General features: G+C 41.7%; 1 protein-coding gene across 1 annotated transcript in view; it reads left to right on the top strand.

Moving 5' to 3' along the window:
- The window catches only part of LOC141128050 (merlin-like), a 142,313-nt gene that overhangs the window by 48,639 nt on the left and 70,496 nt on the right, over positions 1-23,178 (top strand). The window contains exon 4 of the mRNA XM_073615096.1: positions 9,818-9,940. Within this exon, the coding sequence (XP_073471197.1) occupies positions 9,818-9,940 (123 nt within the window). The remainder of the gene's footprint in view (positions 1-9,817; positions 9,941-23,178) is intronic.

Genomic DNA, 23,178 nt, shown 5'->3' with positions numbered 1-23,178 from the left:
CATGGTCTGTCAGGGACTGGCAGTGGCCGAAGTAGACCCCAGGCTCAGTTCTTTGTACCCTTGCTCCGGTTGCAGATTGCACAGGAATTCACGTACCTCTTACAGGTTTCTTTCAGGTCCGGCCACCAGAATGTGTGTTTCAGGCGTCTTGTGAACCCCAAAATGACCTGCTAGGGGATGATCATTACACAGACCAAAAATGGTTATATGTAAACATTCAGGCACAAATACCTTGCCTCCATTTAAACAGCAATCCCTTCCCGGAGTGTCAGTGTGACCCCTGGAGGGCTAGGATCATCTGTCGAAGCCTGCTTCATTCAGTTGAGGAGGCTGCCCTGTAAAAGTAAGAAGTTATTTTCAGACAAGATGGTATCTGCCACTGGTGATTCCTTGGGGTCATCAAACATACGAGACAGTGCATCTGGTTTGACATTCTTCGAGTGTGGCCGGTAGGTAATGTGGAACACAAATGGGGAAAAGAACAGGGCCCAACATGCTTGACGTGGCTTTAGGAGTTTAGCAGACCACAGGTACTCAAGATTTTTGTGGTCAGTATAGACCAATATGGGATGCGCTGCTCCCTCCAGGAGGTACCTCCACTCCTCTAAAGCCGCCTTTATGGCCAGTAAAGTCTCGGTCCCCAACGTCATAGTTTTTCTCTGCTGGAGAGAGCCTGCGTGAGAAATAAGCTACTGGATGCATCAGATCCTTAGGGCCTTGGCGTTGGGAGATGACTGCTCCAATAGCGACTTCAGATGCGTCTACTTCTAGTGTATACGGCAGAGACGAGTCTGGGTGACCAAGAACAGGTGCTGAAGTAAACAGTCCCTTCAAGGTATGAAATGCGGCTTGTGCCTCGGGTGTCCAATGGAAGTGGGGGTTCTGTTTAGTCAGCTGTGTGATAGGGGTTATGATAGCAGAGAAGCCCCTAATGAACCCCCTGTAAAAGTTGGCAAATCCTACGAAGCGCCGCACCCCCTTCTTGTCGGTAGGTGCAGGCCAGTCTAAGATAGCAGAGACCTTTTCAGAGTCCATCTTGATCCCTTCAGGTTAGATTATCAGTCCCAGGAATTGGATGCTGCTTAGTTCAAACTTGCATTTTTAACCTTTAGCATATAGTCCGTGTTGGCGGAGCCAGCTCAGCACCCTTTTGACATGACCCCAATGAGAGTCTAGAGAAATGGAAAAAAAATCAGAATGTCATCTAGGTAAACAATCAAATATATATATATCCAGGAAGTCTCGGAATATGTCATTGACAAAGTGTTGTAAGGTAGCCGGGGCATTGCATAGTCCAAAGGGCATCACCAGGTATTCATAGTGGCCGAATCGGGTGCGAAAGGCCATCTTCCGCTCATCCCCTTGACGTATGCGGACTAAATTGTAGGCCCCCCGTAGATCTAGTTTGGTGAAAATGGTTGCCGACCTTAATCTCTGAAATAGTTTGGGTACTAGTGGGAGAGGATACTGGTTTTTAACTGTAATTTTGTTGAGCTCCCGATAGTCCACACAAGGTCATAGGAAGTGGTCCTTTTTCTCAACAAAAAATATTCCTGCTAGGGAGGTAGAGGGTCGGATGAACCCCTTTTTCAAGTTTTCTTGGATATACTCTTTTAGTGCCTCCTGTTCTCGTTCAGCGAGGGGGAATATTCTACCGAAAGGGATTTCAGACCCTGGAAGCAGTTCAAATTGGGCAGTAGTATGGCCAATGCGGGGGAAGAATGTCAGCCCCTCACTTACTAAAGACATCCAGGAAGTCATGGTAGGGTTCAGATAGGACTTTCCGCACCTCAGACTCAGAGTCCACACAAAGTAGTGTTGTAGAAGAAGCTGGGAACCTTGGTAGGCAGTGTTCCTGGCAATAGGCTGAGTGGAAGTTGATTCTCCCTGTGGCCCAGTCAACTCATGGATTATACACCTGCAGCCAGGGTAGGTCCAGAATAACGGGGAATAGCGGAGAAGAGATGACATCGAGGCTTAGGATTTCCTTATGTTGGGAGGAGGCCAACACGTGTAAGGGAAATGTCTCTTGGGTCACAGGTCCGGACTTGATACATGACCCGTCAGCTAGAAAAACAGAAAGTCCTTGTGCTTTAGGTCTCAAGGGGATGCGTTGTTGTGTTGCAAAGGTTAGATCGATGAAGCAAGGACAGGCCCCGGACCCAATGATTGCAGTAACTGGCACTTCCCTTTCTAGCAGCTGGAAAGAGATGGGAAGGGTTAGGTTGGTGGCATTGGTATATGAAGAAAAGGTATTAACTGAAGAAAACATCCACCACTTACGTGTCTTGGTTGGACAGGAACGTACATAGTGGCCCGCTTCCCCACAGTATAGGCAGAGGTTGTTCTGTCGTCGGTGCAGGCGTTCCTCCGGAGACAGAGAAGCCGATTTGCATAGGCTCCGGTGCTTCGGTGGCAGTAGTAACAGGAGCTGACTGAACTGGAGTGAAGCTAATGGGTGCGGAGTGAGTTGGAGCTGGGATCCGGGGTATCATCCAGACCGGACATGGCTGCTGGGCTGAACTTTCGGATCGTCGCTCACGGAGCCGACGGTCAACTTGAGTGGCCAGTGTGGTAAGGGCCTCCAGGGTATTTGGGATACCGCCACGTGCCAATTCGTCTTTCAGACTTTCTGATAACCCCAAGCGGAAATGGTGTCGCAGAGCTGTGTCATTCCACTGTGTGTCTGCACTCCAGCATCTAAAGTCTGTAATATAATCTTCGGCTGTTCTGCGGCCTTGCTGGAGTGCATGAAGGGCAGCCTCTGCTATGGTGGTTCGTTGCGGGTTGTCGTATAATTCGGCCATCGCGCTGAAGAAGGCGGACATGGACTGTAACAATACATCGTTCTTCTCCAACATCCAATGAGCCCAGGACTGGGGCTCACCCTGAAGCAGTTATATGATGAATCCTACTTTGGTGGCTTCAAGGGAGAAAGTTCGAGGTTGCAGGGCGAAGTACAGTTCACATGCATTACAGAAGGATTAAAATTTTCCCCGGTCACCTGAAAATCTCTCTGGTGCTGGAACTTTGGGTTCAGGGGGCAGCATCACCACTGAGGTTGCTGCAGTGGCAGTCCCTGAGGCAAAAGTCACAGCAGTGCTTGCTGGTGTAGATAGAGTCTGTACACGTTCCAGTTGCGTATAACCCTCCTGTAGAGATTTGACTGCTTGGGTAAGGGCTGCAAGGTGCTGACAGATGTCATCCATGGCCGACTTCCCACTTACAGGCTCAGACATGGCTGTCTAATACTGTTACGTACCTGCCAGATGAGCCCGACGTGCAGTGGGAAGGCTTTCTCGTACAACATCGGCTCAAGGGTCACCGGTATTGCAACAGTGGCCGCAAGAGCCTGGCGGTGTATGGGTGCCTGGTTCGTCTTTGGTCTTCTCAGTTCAGCTGGTGCAGCAGGAAACAGGAAGCAGGCTGGTAGGTGCAGGGCTGGGGAGACACTGAATACGTAGTCAGACAAGCCGGGTTTGGTAACAGACTATTAGATGTAGATATAGACGACAGGCAAAGAATGGTCAGGATACAGGCAAAGTTCGACAACAGGATATCAAGAAGTGTAGAGTGGAGCATGGTTACAAGGCAGGCCTGGGTAGGGATAACAGAGCTCAATCATAGTCAAACAAGACGGGTCAAACACAGGAAACAAATCGGATCACAAGAACAGGCAGTCACGGGAACAGGTATCAGCTGCAGATCAGACAGCAAAGACAGTGCTGCTTAGGTGTTTAAATAAGACAGCCTGTTGCCAATCACTGAAATCAGTCTGCACTATTTTAAACTCTAGGTGGAAGATCCATGATGGCAGGAGTGAGAATTGCACAATTTCATGAATCTAAAGCTCATTGTTATGTATTTGAGACACTCCTTAAGATCCACTAAGTCTCTACAATCGAGATCTTCTAGTCTCAGCCAAAAGCTTATTAATGTCCATGTTGATGTTAAAACTTCTAAAATTAGGGCAGCCTTTGTCCAAAAGAAAACAGAAATGAAAGCAAAACTGGATATGTTATAGAGATCATACAGTGCTTAGATTGGAGAGGTAGAGCAACATGCACCAAAAAAACTCTACTCCTTTTGGAATCAATAATATAGTCCCAGTAACAAGAAAAGAAATATGCTTAGCCAGGAAAACCTTAGCAGAAAAAAAATGCATTAGCACCACAGAACCAAAATAACAGTGGAGATTTTTAATATGTATTTATATCAAACTGGAGCAGCTTCCACCAACCTTCTCATCACTTTTCATCCTCCCGCTCTACCTTCTACTTCCTAGCCTCTGGAGGAACCCTAGAGCTGGTGGATGTTAGAGACGTCTCTTCCACCTTCCATTTGAGGATGCCCCACAGATGCTCAATAGGGTTTAGGTCTGGAGACATGCTTGGTCAGTCCATCACCTTTACCCTGAGCTTCTTTACAAGGCAGTGGTTGTCTTGGAGGTGTGTTTGGGGTCGTTATCATGTTGGAATACTGCCCTGCGGCCCAGTCTCTGAAGGGAGGGGATCATGCTCTGCTTCAGTATGTCACAGTACATGTTGGCATTCATGGGTCCCTTAATGAACTATAGCTCCCCAATGCTGGCAGCACTCATGCAGCCCCAGACCATGACCACTCCCACTGCCATGCTTGACTGTAGGCAAGACACACTTGTCTTTGTACTCCTCACCTGGTTCTGCCACACATGCTTGACACCATCTGAACCAAATAAGTTTATCTTGGTCTCATCAGACCACAGGACACGGTTCAAGTAATCCATGTCCTTAGTCTGCTTGTCTTCAGCAAACTGTTTGCATGCTTTCATGTGCATCATCTTTAGAAGAGGCTTCCTTCTGGGATGACAACCATGCAGACCAATTTGATGCAGTGTGCGGCGTATGGTCTGAGCACTGACAGGCTGACCCCCCACCCCTTCAACCTCTGCAGCAATGCTGGCAGCACTCATATGTCTATTTCCCAAAGACACCCTCTTGATATGACACTGAGCATGTGCAATCAACTTCTTTGGTCGACCATGGCGAGGCCAGTTCTTTGTGGAACCTGTCCTGTTAAACCACTGTATGGTCTTTGCCACTGTGCTGCAGCTTGAGGTTCCAGGGTCTTGGCAATCTTCTTATAGCCTAGGCCATCTTTATGTAGAGCAACAATTCTTTTTTCAGATTCTCAGAGAGTTCTTTGCCATGAGGCGCCATGTTGAACTTCCAGTGACCAGTATATGAGAGTGAGAGCGATAACGCCAAATTTAACACACCTGCTCCCCATTCTCACACCTGAGACCTTGTAACACTAACTGGTCACATGACACCGGGCAGGGAAAATTGCTAATTGGGCCCAATTTGGACACTTTCACTTAGGGGTGTACTCACTTTTGTTGCCAGCGGTTTAGACATTAATGGCTGTGTGTTGAGTTATTTTGAGTGGACAGCAAATTTACACTGTTATACAAGCTGTACACGCACTACTTTACGTTGTAGCAAAGTGTTATTTGTTCAGTGTTGTCACGTGAAGATATAATATATTTACAAAAATGTGAGGGGTGTACTCACTTTTGTGAGATACTGTATATACATACAATATACATATAGATATACAAAGTCACAATTTTTTTATGCTAATGTGGTAGAAAAGATATCTCTGTCAATTCATTTCTTAAAACATTCCACTTCTTCAGGAGTGCATTAAGGCTATTCCTACAATAGGTATAAAAAAAGATATGTACATATACAGTATTATTTCATTCAATTTACAATGTACATTGAATTCAATTTCAACATTAAATTCAACATCAAATAGTTCACAGAACCTTAATCATTTACGTTTGTGGATGCAAACGCTACTGAAACATACTCACTAAAAGTTTTGTTTGGGTACACTAAAACTTATTTTTCCTATATCTTCATCAAATAATACAACGTGCAAACCTAAAGCATTCAATCATTATCTATCTTTCATAACTAAAAACTATGCTGTGAGTTACTGCACATTGCATGTCATACTTGCACTACCTTACTGAATAGGCCCAACTGAGTTACATTTCAGATCCTTGTAGAATGTTCCTGAATGAGTATTTGTTATGTAGGTCATTCAATTACATGATTTTTATTATGCATATACAAAGTCATTACTATTACTAAGTCGTTGTTGTTAGATGTCTGGTATTTGCTGCTGGTTTTATGGTAACTTATCACATCATTTTTCATTTTCTGAACTTTGTACTGTATTTGACTAGAAGCATACATTATCAGTCATTTTGCCTATTATTGGTTGGTGAATTTAAAGCCCAGAATATAACATTTTCCCCTTGGTTGCTAAAAGTATAATATTACATTATACTGTATACCCAAATATTGCAAAGGTTGCAGTTCTTGACAGTTCCTAAAGCTGTGTTTGGTGCAATACTACACATTAATGTGGAAATACAGACATCCTCTCCCTCCTAGATTGTAATCTCTAACGAGCTGGGCCCTCTGGTTCCTCCTGTATTGGATTGTATTGTAAGTGTACTGTCTACCTTCATGTTGTAAAGGGCTGTACAAACTGTTGGTGCTATATAAATCCTGTATTATTATAATAATAATTATAATTAGTTTTATTTTTTCATTTTGGATTGTGTCAGGAAGGGTTAGAATCTCTTTAATTGTGTTTTGTTTTCGCTTTTATGTCCCCATTTGTGGAGTTTTCTCCTCCCCTCCTGTTGACATCTGGTGACATCTTTACAGTTATTGTTTTTCTCATTTCTGTTCTGACGACAATAGTTACCAAAGTTACCAAGTGAATCTTACCAACAGGGAAGCAAAAAGCAATAAACTAAAAAAACATAGAGGTAAAGTCCCAGTAGACCATTACTTCAACACAAAAAAATGTTTACATCTAATCATTTTTAAACACGTGTCTGTATATTCCCATGCTGTATACTTATAAGTGTGATTATAATTACACATTCTTATATGTGTAATTAAAGTGGAAGGTTAGTCAGAAAATTAAGTCCTGATGGATCATTTCAGGCCGACCCCTTTTGCAGGTATAGCTATGTATAACATTAAAAATGAGTGCCTATACTGTTTAAAATCCAGCAATACATGGTCTCGCCCTGATCCACACATGCTCAGTTGATCTCTATTTTTAGGTACTGTGCCAAAAAGGTAGAGGTCGATCTGCTGACAGTCTAAAGATTTACTACTCAGGGGTTCTAGACATCAGTAAAAAAGCAGCCTCTGGCAAGAAGAAACATGAACAATGCTGAAGGCAATTTACAGTACGCACTGATTTTGGTAGCATAGCTGTGAATGTGGCATGTGTGTTTCTTGCTAAAAAAAACTTTATTTTTATCAAGTTGCTATGGGTAAAGTTCCACTTTAAAATTATTTTGTAAACAACAAGTTTAAGAACAGAATACAATTATAGTTATTACATCTATTTGATGTTTTGAAGTAATAAGAAAGCAATAAACACATGTCAGAGGGTCCAACTCTTCCCTAGGCTACCTAGAAGTAGAAAAAAGTTTAGCTAGGGTCACAGTTTAAATATAATTTCAATTAAAATCTAATTCCATCTTTCAGAACATGTTTCATCTTACACCCATTCTTTGGATGTAAGATATATCATGATCAGCATGCTCAGGCCCCCACTCCCAACCCACCCTCTCCATTGCAATGTCAGAAGGTTTTTCTCCCTGATGGCTCCTGAATTTTTTTTTAAATCAGTGAGGCTGTGTGGGGCCCTCCCTGCTCAGATCAATCATTTATTTGTAATGCCGTGTACACACAACTTGACTTTACGGCATACTTGGTTTATCGGACCGGAGTCTGTCGGAAAATTCGATCGTGTGTGGGCTCCAGCGGACTTTTTTTCCCCAAAAGTTTGCCGGACCTAGAAATGAAACATGTTTCAAATCTTTTAGACGGACTCAAAGTCAGTCAAAGTCCGCTCGTCTGTATGCTAGTCTGACGGACAAAAACCGACGCTAGGGCAGCTACTGGCTATGAACTTCCTTGTTTTAGTCCGGTCGTATGTCATCACGTACGAATCCGTCGGACTTTGGTTGATCGTGTGTAGGCAAGTCCATTCATTCGGAAAGTCCGTCGTAAAGTCCGTCAAAGTCCACAGGAGAAAGTCTGCCGTAAAGTCCACTCGTCTGTACGCGGCATTACGGTTACTTTTATAGTGCCATCAATTTACACCATGCTTTACATTTTGTATATATTGTACATTCACATCAGTGTCTGCCCTCCCAAAGAGCTTACAGTCTAAGGTCCCTAGCTCACATTCATACACATACTAGGGCCAATTTAGACAGGAGCCTATTAACCTACCATCATTCATTCAAATGCAGTTTTATGAAAAATCACCTCAGAAGAGGGACTTGAAGTTCTCAATGAAACACAAATGTCGTGACATCCAACAGTCCAATACTTTTTCCAGCTGCACAAATGAAGGTCTGTACCTCTGTTTGGACCAGGGGCTAGAGGAAAGGTCTGCAGGAGCCAAAGTATTGAACCCACAATCCATGGATCACAGTTGCAATGCTTTTCAGACTCACATGAAAATAAACAAACACACCATTTTTGCTTTTTGCTTTACAGTTGTTGTAAACCCTTACATATACCCACTGAAGTGACTAGCCTCAGGTGGTACACAGAGATAAAACAAATCCTCCTAAATAAATTGTACCTGTTTATCTGCAGTCCTCTCTCCTCTACAGCTTTTTAAAACGCACAGATCAAAGACTGTTTCTCAGCTCCAGCACACAGAGGGTGGGGATCTGACGTCACACACTGCACAGAATATAGAGGAGAGTAATCTGAGACCTGGAGTGGAGGGAAAGGACACATCCAGTTCTACACGGTCTCAAAGGGAAACATGCACAGCTGACCTCTGTGTGCTGGAGAGTGGCAAGGCTGTCTCCTGAGATTCTGTGGGATTGACATGACCTGTCAGAAGTGAGTCATGTAAAAAGTAGATAGAAGAATTACATAGCGGACAGAAATCACACTGTATGCCTTTTGGATTGAAGCATAGAAGGATATGCGCTGTTCATTTTTCATTTTAGAGGTTTAAATCCACTCTAATAGCCAGCGTGAAACAGTTTGCTGTGTAGAAGCTAAGATCACAGTTTTTACATAGGTATGCAAAGGAGGGTTAACCTCCCTGGCGGTATGATTATTTCGGATTTTAGGTGCCGAAAGAGGTACAATTATTTTGCATGGATTACCGTCAGGGAGGCTACAGTATATGTAAACTCAATTACTACAATCTAGTATGAGCTTTAATATTTGATTTCAAAATAACTTACATTTTTTTTTAATCTGCGGCTTTCATTAAAATACCTAGTGATTCTGTCATGAAAGTCTCAGGCACTTCCTGTTAAAGGGGGAAAAACACCTTGTTCTTGTCTCCCAGTTATGCTCAAGTGTTGTCATTGTGTCACAGGGCCTTGTATGGGGACAGCAAGCCCCATTTCAACAGACATAGTTCGCTGTTGTCACCATCAGAAAATTCATCCTAAGAAATACAACATAGCCATAGCAAGTGTGTATAGACAGGAATTGACTACAAAGAGGGTGTCAGAGATGAACGGCACTGAGATGGAAGAGGATGAGAAAAAGTTTTTAAAATAAGTACTTCAGTTTATAAAAAAAAGGCACTCTAATGAAAAGTGGTGTTTACACAAGCAAACTATTTGGTTATGGGCAAAGTATATCTTTAAGCTGTCAGACTGTTGGATAGTCCTATTTAGGAAACATAGACCACATCATTTTATGGAAATATGATTTAGTCCAGCAATTTCATTTTACTTTCTTTCAACTTGCAGATTTTACAGCACCAAGTACCCAAGGAAGATCCCATAAGGTTTCGTTTTATGGCTAAATTCTACCCTGAAAATGTAACCGATGAACTTTTTCAAGAAATAACCCAGCATCTTTTCTTCCTTCAGGTAACCTACCCTTTGAGTTTTTTCAATTGTAAGTGAAGCTTTCATTTAAAATGACAATAATTTTAGTAAACACATTAACAGGGAAAGAATTCTGACAAAATCCATTAATAAGGGAGGGAAAAAAACGCTAACTAATAACTATTTAACAGAGCTTTTTTATCACAAGATACAACAAATATATTGGTACTACAGCAATTATAAGGTATCAGAATCATGCCAAAATCAACCCAGTCATGATCAGAAGTCTTTTTTTACTTACCTTGGTTGAGTAAGCAAAAGAGATCAAATTGGTGTGTACAAACTTGGGGCATAACATCATTATCAAGATTATGTTATCTGACATGTATCTGCATCTAAAGAGAGAGTAGATCAGCTCCATGTAGTTTCTATATACATTTTGCCCGCCATGCCTATGATTTGCAGTAGTCCATGACTAGAGTTTTTCAACCATGGATATATATTCTTTAGAAGAAGGACTATGGAGATTGTTGAAAGCATTTTTTTTACTTATGTCCAGAGGAATGATACAGCTGGACAATGCAACTATATGAATTGGGTCAGCCAGATGGTAGGACATACGGAGCGTTGGATGTGAGCCCAGAAAACTCATGAACAAGCACTCAGGTTTATTCCCTACCCACACATGCGCAATCTGTTCTGTTATACAGCTAAGCTTTTTCTGAGCTTTTGGAGCTGCGCATCCAACATTCAGTACATCCTGCAATGAAATGAGCAGCTAAAAAGGTGGTTGCGGGGGTCTGTGGGCGGGGGGCTTATTGGAATCTGGAAGCCTTACAATCTAAAGGGAGGGGAATACAATATTAATACAATATTACTGGCATACATTTTTTTTCCTTGTAAAATTATGTTTATTGAACAAATAAAGGAGATTACATACAGTATAAAGTCTTGACGTATATTACATTCAATATATAGAACTGAATATAAAAAGAAACATTCACATTCATTCACATTGGTATCTTATACATTCTGCTATATTATATTTGACTCCATTTATCTATCATGAGCCCATTTTGTAATGTGGTGTGGGAGAGGGACCCCGGTCGAGAACAGGAACATCGCGGGTGCATGGCCCGTAAGCCAGAGTGATTTAGATCTTGTCGATGCAGGTATCTGGGGAGCTGAGCCACCTCTCCCACACTTTTTCATACTTGGTGGGGCATCCTCTGTGGGAGTAAATTATTTTTTTATATGGCAAAGAATTATTTATTTCTAACACCCATTGTGAAAATTCTGGTGGTGTGGGTCTCATCCATACTTTGGCTATTACCTTGCGAGCCGAGAAGAGAGATTCATGTAAAAATATTTTGATAAATTTGTTAAGTTCCGGATCAGGAAAAATTCCTAATAAGCACGATTTTGGTTGTAGCGTGATGGGTGAACCCATGGTATCGTGCAAAAATTTTATAACCTGGGACCAAAACTGTTGGATCTTAGGGCAATGCCAGATTAAGTGGAAGAAGGTGCCCACGGCTTGGTTACACATTAAACAGGTAGCAGATTGGTTACTTTTGTATTTTGAAATCCTAAGTGGCATAAGGTAGGATTTATGTGTGATGAAAATCTGTGTGAGCCGGTCTGATATTTTAGGGGATACTAATTTACATGTATCTAGTGCATCACTCCACTCGTCATCCTCAATAGGACCCACTTCATTCTCCCATCTAGTTTTCAAAGCGTAGGCTTGAACAGTTGCCTGTGGAATTGTTAACATGGCATAGAATTGAGAGATCATTTTTTTGGGGTCTGGGAATTTTATAGCAGCCATTAGTGGGTTATCTTTTAGGGTAAGATCATCTGCGGGGTATTGTGTATGGAAAGCATGCCTTAGTTGTATGTACCTAAAAAAACATGGAGTTAGGTAATGCAAATTCAGATTTTAGAGTTTCAAATGTTTTCAATTTCCCATTATTTGTTATGTGCGTCAAGTATATTATTCCTCTAGAACTCCACACCTCGATGTCCTGCATGCGTCTAAACTCAGGGAGGGACTCATTATGCCATATGGGAGTATAAATGTTTGGTGATTCAATGTGAAGTTTTTTGGATGCTATATCCCAGATTTTCTTATATTGATATAGTAAAGACCTGCGGTCTGTCCCCAAGCCCCCTCCATCTCTCCCCCCCATCATTGATAATAATGGGTCTAGAGTCTGTTGTATCCATTTTGGGCATACAAGAAATAAAAATCTTTTCCGGTCTGTTTTGTCAATATGAAAAATTTGTAAAAGTTGGGATGCGAGATAGTACATATTGAAGTCAGGAAGTGCCAGTCCAGCAAGGTCGGTGGGGTTCTTCAACTTATGCCAAGGGAGTTTGTGCCTAGTATTACCCCAGACAAATGGCTTAAGTAGAGTTTCCATTATTTTAAAGTGTCTGAGTATCAGGTATACAGGTGAGTGCCAAATCATGTATAGAATTTTTGGTAGTAGGACCATTTTTATTAGATTGATGCGGCCCGTCACTCCAAGTGGGAGGCGCGCCTATATCTGGGTTTTCTGTTTAGTCATATCGATCAGTGGTGTTATATTGAGTGTGATGTATTCTGATGAATCCCGAGTCATTTGTACTCCTAGGTATTTTATTTTGTCTACTCTCTGCAGAGCGAGTGTGGCCCTATCTCTGTTTAGTGGGAAGCTGTCTAAAGGAAGTATTTGGGATTTATCCCAATTGATCCTTAGACCAGAGAATACTCCAAAGCGTTTTATTAGGTTCAGAGCTATTGGCAAGGATTCCTGTGAGTCATCTAGGTACAGCAGAGTATCGTCTGCATATGTGCTGATTTTTTCCACTACCTCACCCCCTCGAAGTCCCACTATACCTGGGTGTGCCCGTATCGCAATTGCCAATGGCTCTGCTGCCAGGGCATATAACAAAGGCGACAGAGGGCACCCCTGTCGCGTACCTCTAGATAGGGGAAATTGATCAGATGGCCAGCCGTTTGCCACTACTCTTGCAACTGGGTTTTGGTAGAGGAGTTGGACCCATTTTATAAATCTGGGACCAAGTCCAAATCGAGCTAGGCAGGTCCAGAGATATTTCCATTCGACAGATTTGAACGCCTTGGCTGTATCCAAGGCCACAACTATTCTGGATCCTGGATTGTCATGTGTTGCTTGCAAATTGATAAACAGTCTACGGAGATTAAAAGATGTATTTCGCCCTGGCATAAAACCAGCCTGGTCTTCATGTATTAAAGACAAGATGACTGCATTTAGACGCATGGCTAGAATTTTTGCTATTATTTTTACATCCACCTGTAACAGAGATGGGGCGGTAGGACTCCGGAAGATGTGGGTCCTTACCAGGTTTAGGAATTAGTACTATTGTAGCCTCACGCATAGAAGTTGGCAATTCAGAGTCAGTAAAGATGGAGTTGTACAGTTTTAGTAGTCTAGGAGTAAATATTTCTAAGTGGGAGGAGTAGAACTCTACTGGTAGTCCATCGGAACCAGGGGCCTTAGCTTTGGGGAATTCCGCAATGGCTTTAGTGATTTCTTCTGCTGTCAATGGGGCCTCTAGGGTCTCTATTTGAGCTTCCGTTAGGTGGGGGATAGTAGTATCATCTAAGAAAGCTTCCATTAAAGTATTATCAGTTGGGGACTTGGAAGTATATAGTGTAGTAAAGAAGTCTCGAAATATTGTTGTAACTTGGGCCGGTTCTGTCGTCAGAGTACCGTCAGAGGAGTAAAGCGAAATTACAACTGGGGGTCTGTCTTCGCTATGTACAAGATAGGCTAGTAGTTTACCTGCTCTTTCCCCTTGCTCAAATAACCTTTGTTTTTGGAAAAAAAGTTTTCTTTTAGATTTTTCGTACAAGAGTTGATCAGTGGCCCTAGAACAAAGTTTGAGATTGTTTGCCTTCTCTGGAGTGGGGTCTTCTGTAAATGCCTTTTCTGCTGAAAGCAGGCTCTCGGTGGCAGCGGTAATAGCTGCCCCAGAGGATCGCTTTAGTTTGTTGATGTGTGTGGTGAGTGTCATACGAGCGTGTTTCTTGAATGCTTCCCAGACTATCTGAGGGGACGCTGTGCCCTCATTGGTCTCAAAGAATTGTGTCCAATGTGAGGAGAGGTCATCCTCTGTTGGAAAAAGAGTCAGCCAAAAAGGGTTTAGTCTCCAAGTGAATGGTGGTCTATTATGATGGATGGAGAGTTTGACCCAATATGGGCAATGGTCAGATAATGATCTAGGAGAAAAACCTGCATCAATTAATCTGGGGAGGAGTGTTTTAGAGATTAATATTAAATCAATACGAGACATAGATTGGTGGGATGTGGAGAAACATGAATATGCCCGAAGCGAGGGATTCCTGCATCTCCACGTGTCAACCAGATTAAAATCTAGCAACAGTCTTGCAAATCTTGTTTGATGTTGAGGGGCGTTGGATAGGGAGGAGCTGGTCATTCTGTCTAGTGTGGGGTCCAAAACATTGTTGAAATCACCCAACCACATCGCTGGCACATTAGGATGTAAGGCCATAAAATTAAACCCCTCTATTAGACTGGAAGTCTGAAATGGTGGAGGTACATAGAATGCCATTAATAAAATCATTTCACCATGCAGCTTTGCTTTTAAAAAAACATATCGACCTTGTGGATCTGATACGAAGCCATGGAGCTCAAACTGAGTGTGTTTGGCAATAAAAATTGAAACTCCTCTAGAATGCGTGGTGTGCACAGAGTGGTATGCCCACCCCAACCAAGGGCGTTTGAGCGCTCTTTGAACTGAGCCCTCTGCATGTGTCTCTACCAAAACCATTACGTCTGCTCGTTGCTGCTTAAGTAAAGTAAATACCGCCGACCTTTTAATTGGATCCCTCACTCCACGTACATTCCACGTGAGAAATGTTAGAGCAGTCATGGGGTGAGGTATTTGGAATGTAGAGCTCCATGACTTCCTCCCGCCACTAAATATTTTTTGAGAGTCAACATGGTCAAGTAAACAATTGGGTGTATCATTGCATCTCCGATATCTTGATACCAAAGTAATATTAGCATACTGAGCCAAATATAGGGATTTCGTCTTACAATATAATATATATTACATCCCCCCTCCCTGCCCAACACAATTCCCAACCGGTGCGGGCTTTCCCCTGTAACTGCCAACGTGGCATGAACATCGTCCAACCTGCAAAAAGAAAATGGTGAACAAAAAAAGTAAGAAAAATTACTGGTGTTGCCAAGGCAGAGAGAGTAAACCTCATCTCCACGATGGCAACAACTACACGCTGTATGTCGTTAAGTGTTGTAATCCATCTTGGGTTGGATGTAATAGGGCGAAACTTCGCTGCGTAACAAAGCATAGTGTAGGACTGAGCCCACTTGCTGTAGTGAGCCCATTAGCCAATTGCCTCCCTCCGCCGGAAGGTATAGCCAAAAAATGTGTAAGATCAGGTTTTCACACCAGACGTACTTTTTGTGGATCATGGCGGCCTACAAGCTTCCTGTCCAGTTATGTCTCTGCAAAAAAGGGAGTAACATGTAGGCTTAACTGACCCTGGTCGCACCAATATCCATCTAAGCGGCGCACATACACAAAGGGCCTTACCGACACCTGATGTTCATGAATCGTGTGCTAAGTTTTAACTGCTCAGGGGCAAGTATAACAGAGAGCAATGTCTATATGCAGTCAATTACCCCATCTCGCTGACAAGAATTAGGCAGGGTCATCCTCCAAGTAAATGTGAGCAAAAACCATGACAACCAAAACGGAGAAAAAAATAATAAAAGAAAAATGTGGGAGATTGAGTTTGGTATTTAAAAGTTAAGGCACTTATCTCTATGCATCTCTCCTCTCCAGCCACGCAATGGTCGCTTCAGGATCCTCAAAGAAGTAAGCTCTGTCTTCTCCTTCTACTCGCAGGCGGGCTGGAAAAAGCATTGCATATTTGATATTTTTAATGCGTAGGCGACGTTTCGCTTCCGTGAAGGTCTTGCGCTTTCTTTGCACATCTGCAGAAAAATCTGAGAAGACAGCTATCATTTTATTGCCAAAGGGGATATTGCCTTTTTCATGACTGAGACGTAGTATGGTGTCCCTGTCTCTGTAATTAAGGAATTTGGCGATGAAGGTGCGAGGCGGTGCACCCACCGGTGGGGGTCTGCCTGACATTCGGTGTGCTCGTTCAACAGTAAATGTAGAGGAGAATGCTGCTCTGCCGTATGTGTCACATAATAAAGTTTCCAGGAACTCTGGGGGGTCCCTTCCCTCTACCCCCTCTGGAAGGCCTATGAATCTGAGGTTGCACCTCCGAATTCTATTTTCCAGGTCATCTTGCTTTTGTAGGAGCTGGTTCACCTGTGCTTGCATGGCCTCGCTAGAATGCTGAAGAGGGGGGAGGGAGTCCTCCATCATGCTGACTCTAGTTTCTGTTTCTGTGACCCTCTCCCTGAGCTTCTGGAAGTCCTGCCTCACCAGTGAGATATCCACTTTAACCTCCTCTATTCTGGCTGTGAGGGTGGATTGGCACGCAGCAATAGCTTCCTGACAAGCAGTGATCGCTTCTAATACCTTAGTGGTGTCTGCATTTGCAGCCGTCTCCCCTCTCCTCGTGGCTCCGCCATCTTGGCCTGGGGAGTCCCGCTCCTGATGGCGATACTGGTCGAGCTTGGATGTCGTGGTGGCCGTTTTTTTTGGCGGCGACATGATGCCAGCGATTGCCCTGTGTAGGGTGGTGTTTTTGGGGCGTCTGGAGGCTGTGATGCCGGCAGGATATGCAGGAAAGGATAGATGTCCGGCGGAGCTCAGCGTCTCAGCGTCCTATTCCATGCCGCTCCAGGCCACGCCCCCACTGGCATACATTTATGAATAATTTTTTTAGCTTAAGAATGGTTCAAGTCATAGGTCAGAGGTGGAAAACTCAAAGCTGCAGAGGACCATAGCACAGCAGTCCATGTTAGTACATGTAAGTTATCTCATATCTGTGTTAGTTAATCTTCAAATTTTGCCCTACAATTTTTTTGCTTGGTACCAAAAAAAACTGTCTAGCTAGAATTTGTCTGATTCTTCTCTAAACGGGGTGCAGCATTTGTCATCTTTAATATGACAGCAATGAAGACAACTGATGTTGAATATAGTACTGTAACTACAATTTGCTCTTGCAGGCAGGAGATTAATGTTGATATTTGTGTGCAAATGTCTTTTTATCTTCAGGGCTGGATCATACCATGCCCATTCAGTTGGTGTGCAGAAATATGCAACTTAACGTACATGATGTGAACAAGCCCTAAAGCAGATTGTGCTTTGGCTTATTGTTTACTTTAAAGCGTGGCTTCATGGGCATTAGTTTCCTTATCCTTATTCTTAGGAAAGCAATGAAGCTTGCAGATTGAGACTTGTTCAGAATGGGAATGTGTCATTTCACTGCTTCAAGCATAGGGCTTGCCCTGACACACAGGGATGCATGAAAACAAACTGAATTTGTCTTTTTAACACATGGAACTACATAGCAAAAGCTACAGACTAGAATGTCTTCATAATCCATATACATATTTCAAACTTTACTTTAAAACTAAAAAGGAATTTACAATATAATTATCCTTCAAGCTTCTAGGCTGAATGCTTAATTCATACAAAATGTCTGAAATGGAAAGAAGATTTACATTAACTATGCTCCAATTCACACACTGATATTGGATACAGAATACATTCATTCAGTAGATAATATTTTTTAAAAGCATGCAACTCCCAGAATTCCATGCTGTATTTTCTTTGATGACTCCCTCTAAAATCCAGTTATGGTGAAGCTGGAACCAATAAGTGCATGCACTTTTCTAGCGTTGCTTGCATTGTGTTAAAGCAGCCCACTCGCTTCCAATAAGCCCCGATTGCTCCTCTGTGCATTAAATAACATACCAATTTGTTGGCCAATGCAGCGCATCATAGTGCATGAATGTTCATATAAGTACATTGCAATGTGCTGTTTGATGCTGTATATGTAGTTTGGGGATTCTATTCAGAATTAATGGCAAAGAACCTCAACGTATATAGCGTCAATATGCTTTGCAGTAACACATGTTGCATTGTGGAAGGGAAGCACTGCTAATTTCCCAAAACTATATTTTTTGGGGTGTCAATAGTAGTCCCTGGTGTCTGACAGCTACGAATGGCATTTTGAGAAGGAGGACACATTTTTTAGGGCTCCTTTCTTAAAGCATCCATCCTATACAGAAGAATATCTTGGTTTGTATTCATTTTAAAGGTGGCACACAGTTGTGATGTTCCTTTGCTGTTTAGATCCCGGGCCACATGCCTGGCCTGCTGGTTGGTAACAACATGTTGTTTTTATGTATTACATTTATTTAAAATCTGTTCTTGTAACACAACTGTTGGATGTCAATGAAACAAACTTTTCATGTTTGTTTCATTGGCATCCAACAGTTGTGTTATTGTTGTTGCTAGGTTTGGCAAATCTCTCACCCCTTCAATTTGATAGTTTGTTGTGATGGTGTGCAATGATATTCACATCTCAAAGACTCATATTTTATTTACAATAGAAAACAGAAAGCATATCAAATGTTTAAATGATGAAAATGTACCATTTTAAGAAAAAAATAAGGTTACTTTGAAATTGATGGCGCCAACAAAAAGCTGACAAAGTGGTACTAACAAAGAGGAGCTGGAAGAACATTTTGCAACTAATTAGGTTAATTAGGTAATGAGTTAGGTTAATAGGCAACAGGTCAGTAACATGATTGAGTATAAAAAGAGCATCTTAGAGAGTCAGAGTGTCTCGGAAGTAAAGATGGGCAAAGGTTCACCAATCTGTGAAAAGCTGTGACTAAAAATTGTTGAACAATTTTAGAATAATGTTCCTCAATGTAAAATTGCATAGCCTTTAAATATATCATCATCTACAGTATATAATATCAAGATTCCGTGCCATCCAAAAATGCAAGGTAAAACGTTATCTTGCAAAGAAGCCATATCTAAACATGATCCAGAAATGCTGCTGTCTTCTCTGGGCCAAAGCTCATTTAAAATGGTCTGTTGCAAAGTGGAAAAGTGTTCTGTAGTCATGCATTTTGAAATTTGTCATTCTTTTGGCAACCATGGGTGCCTTGTCCTCCGAACTAAGGAGAGGGACCTTTCAGCTTGTTATCAGCACTCAGTTCAAAAGCTTGCATCTCTTTAATGGTATGGGAGTGCATTAGTGCATATGGAATGGGCAGCTTACACATCTGGAAAGGCACCATCAATGCTGAAAGATACATCCAGATTTTAGAGCAGCTTATGCTCCCATCCATATGACCTCTTTTTTTTCAGGGGAGGCCTTGCATATTTTAACTACTTCCGGACCGCCGCACGCCAATGTATGTCCTCACTTTGAGGACGGATATCGTTGTTATGGCAGCAGCTAGCTCCCCGTGTTCGGCTGGCGGTCCGGTACAAGATAAAAGTGGTCTCTGCAGCGGATTCACCATGAGATCACTTTTATCGGCGGCAGGAGAGGGCCCCCCTCCCGCCTCGATCCGGTGCCCTCCGCTGCTTACCGGAGCCATTGGCAGCAGCGGAGGCGATCCGGTCCCTCTCAGGGCTGTGCATGGAGATGAGTGAGGGGAAGATGGCACCCACCTGTCTCCATGGCACTGCAGGGCGTTAGCGACGTCAAAACGTTACTTCCACCCATAGCTCTTAAAGCGCCTTTTTTTTTTTTTTTGTTATTGCATTTTAGTGTAAATATGAGATCTGAGGTCTTTTTGACCCCAGATCTCATATTTAAGAGGTCCTGTCATGCTTTTTTTCTATTACAAGGGATGTTTACATTCCTTGTAATTGGAATAAAAGTGACACATTTTTTTTTAAAAACAGTGTAAAAATAAAAAATAAAAGGTAAAATAAATAAGAAAAAAAAAAATTTAAAACGTGCCCCGTCCCGCCGAGCTTGCGTGCAGAAGCGAACGCATACGTGAGTAGCGCCCGCATATGAAAATAGTGTTCAAACCACACATGTGAGGTATCTACGTGATCGGTAGAGCGAGAGCAATAATTCTAGCCCTAATCCTCCTCTGCAACGCAAAACATGCAACCTGTAGAATTTTTTAATTGTCGCCTATGGAGATTTTTAAAGGTAAAAGTTTGTTGCCGTTGCACGAGCGGGCGCAATTTTGAAGTGTGACATGTTTGGTATCAGTTTACTCGGCATAACATTATCTTTCACAATATAAAAAAAAAATTGGGCTAACTTTACTGTTATCTTATTTTTTAATTCAAAAAAGTATATTTTTTCTAAAAAAAAGTGCGCTTGTAAGACCGCTGCACAAATACGGTGTGCCAAAGTATTTCAACGACCGCCATTTTATTCTCTAGGGTGTTAGGAAAAAAAAATGTATAATGTTTGGGGGTTCTAAGTAATTTTCTAGCAAAAAAAAATGTTTTTTAACTTGTAAACAACACATCTAAAAAAGAAGCCCGGTCCTTAAGTGGTTAACAGGATCATGTAAAACCGCATAGCGCATGACAACAGCATGGCTTCATAATAGAGTCCAGGTGTTTAACTGGCCTGCCTGCAGTTCAGGCCTTCCACCAATTTAAAATGTTTGGTGCACCTTGAAACAAAAAGTACAACAAAGAAGACCCAGGACTCTTGTGCAGTTAGAATCCTATATTAGGCAAGAATGGGACAACATTCCTGTCCCAAAACTGCAGCAACTGGTTTCCTCAGTTCCCAGACGTTTATAAGAGTGTTGTTAAAAGAAGACTGGATGCTACACCGTGGTAATTATGGCCCTGTCCCAACTTTCTTGAGACATGTTGCTGCCCTCAATTCCAAAATTACCTTATTAAAATGGTACATTTTCTCAGTGTAATCACTTCACTTCAATACCAGACGCTTTTACCCACTTCCTGCCCAGGCCAATTTTCAGATTTCAGCACTGTGACATTTTAAATGAAAATTACTTAGTCATGCAACACTTTACCCAAATGTAATTTTTATCATTTATTGAGAGAGTTTTTTTCTTTGGTTTTATTTATTCACCACTGTTTGTTTTTTTTTTTTTTTCGCTTTTATAAATGATAAAATATCAAAACGTTTAAAAATAAACTACAACATGCCATTCTGAAAAAAAAAAATTATTTTTCCTGAATTTAGGCAAAGTGTATTCTGCCACATTTCTTTTGCAAAAATATCCCAAATCAGTGTATATTATTTAGTCTGTATGAAAGTTAGAGTCTACAAACTATGGGATAAACAGTATATTTGAAAATTGATCAGTCCTGACAATACAATTACACCCCCAGCCCCCCCCCCCCCCCATTTTTGGGAAATAGACAGTCCAAGGTATTAGGGAAAATGAAGAAATTAAATACAATTTGTTTTTTCACAACATTACCATTTTAACAAGTTCTTTCTCACACATAGCATAGGCATACTTAGAATTGCATCCCAAAAAAACATTCTGCCATGCCTCCTGAGTATGGGGCTACCACATGTGTGAGACTTTTTCACAGCCTAGATACATAGAGAGGCCCAAAACCCAAGGAACACCCTTGGGCTTTCAATGAGCATAAAATATGCATCTAATTTCTTGACTACATATAAAAAAATGTAAGCCCTGGAGCACCAGGACAGTGGAAACACCCACAAAATACCTCATTTTGGAAAGAACACACTCCAAGGTATTTTTTGAAAGGCATAGCGAGTCTTTTGAAAAAGTTAGTTATTTTTTGCCTTTGTCTTTTGGAAAATGCACAAAGTTGTCAATCAAGATATTTCTAACACCCATCATAGGCATACTTAGAATTACACCCCAAAACACATTCTGCTGCTTCTCCCCAGTATGGTGATATCACATGTGTGAGACTTTCACAGCCTAACCATATAGAGAGGCTCAAAATCCAAGGAAGCACCTTGAGGCGTTCTAGAGGCATAAATTACACATCTAATTTCCTGACTACTTATCATATTTTTGGTGGTCCTGGAGAACCAGGACAGTGGGAACACCCACAAAATGACTACACTTTGTAAACACCCCAAGGTTTTTTTTAAGAGCCATGGTGAGTCTTTTGAATACATCATTTGTTCGCCAATTTTTATAATTCTTTTCCTTTATTTTTAACAATGCTTTGTTTTTACATATTGTCACCAGAGCAGTGTAGTGTCATCATAGTGAAACTTTTCTACTCTTTACACTGTGATTGTATGTGACAGTGATCATTACTGTAATACACAATCTGTAATACTCTTCAAAGGTTTCATTCATGAAACCTTGCTTATTACTGTGATTAGACATATGCGGTTCATTTCGTTCCGAATTAAAATTCAGACAAATTTTTGTTATTCAGAAATTTGGATGTATCCGAATTGGAATAGCACCAAATTTAAACGAATCCGAAATAACAAAATTCTAATTCAGACGAAATTGAATACTATTCGAATAGTTTAAAAATTCAAAAATGATTTGACTTTCCAAAGAGAAATAAATAGAATGGAAAATAAAGCAACAGAATAGAAAAAAAAAAATTTCTATTCCTTTATTTTCTATTTTATTCTTTTTGGAAATTGGAAAACTATTCAAATTCGAAAACTCTTTGAATTAGAATACCATCCAAAATTGATTGAAAAACTTTTTGAATTGCTTCAAAAACGAATAAAGGAAACGAATCCCGAAAACGAATTAAACAAATTAAACTAATTTAACTAAACTAATTTATGCAAATAACGAATCAAAAGGAAACATATTTTTCGTTCTGCACATGTCTAACTGTGATGCTGTGATTGGCCACAGCTATCACTTGGTGCATGGTTGTATTGATTGGCCTAGGTACCATGTGATCGCTGTGACCAATCCCAGAGATCACACAGTTGTAAGCAAGGCGTCATGAATGACAGCAATGCTTACTATTGTGACTGTGATTGCTGTGATTCATCTCAGAGATCACATAGTACCAGGCCTGTTCACAGTGGCCCAGTACCATGATCGGTTATAGTCTTCCCTGCTGCGTGCCCTTCTGGGAGGAGTTACGGGTACATCTGCCCAGAACAGAGCACCTGCCCAGCCATTTATGTACATTGGCCAGCTGGGAAGCAGTTAAACATTTAATTATGTCTTCCATTTTCTATTGGCAATTGGAGTTATAGTTATTGGCACCGGCCGCCCGTCCATAAGGGGCGCAGGGGCGCCGCCCCCCTAATCCATGGGTCCGGCCCCTAATCTACATGCAGGGCGTCAAACGCATGGATTCCAATTAGAGCCTCTGGCTCTAAATATGTGCTT

Source organism: Aquarana catesbeiana, linkage group LG02 (assembly GCF_042186555.1).
Source record: "Aquarana catesbeiana isolate 2022-GZ linkage group LG02, ASM4218655v1, whole genome shotgun sequence".
In the NCBI taxonomy this organism is placed as follows: domain Eukaryota; kingdom Metazoa; phylum Chordata; class Amphibia; order Anura; family Ranidae; genus Aquarana; species Aquarana catesbeiana.
Note: the sequence above shows the minus strand (reverse complement) of the source record. Positions and strands in the feature narration are given on the sequence as shown.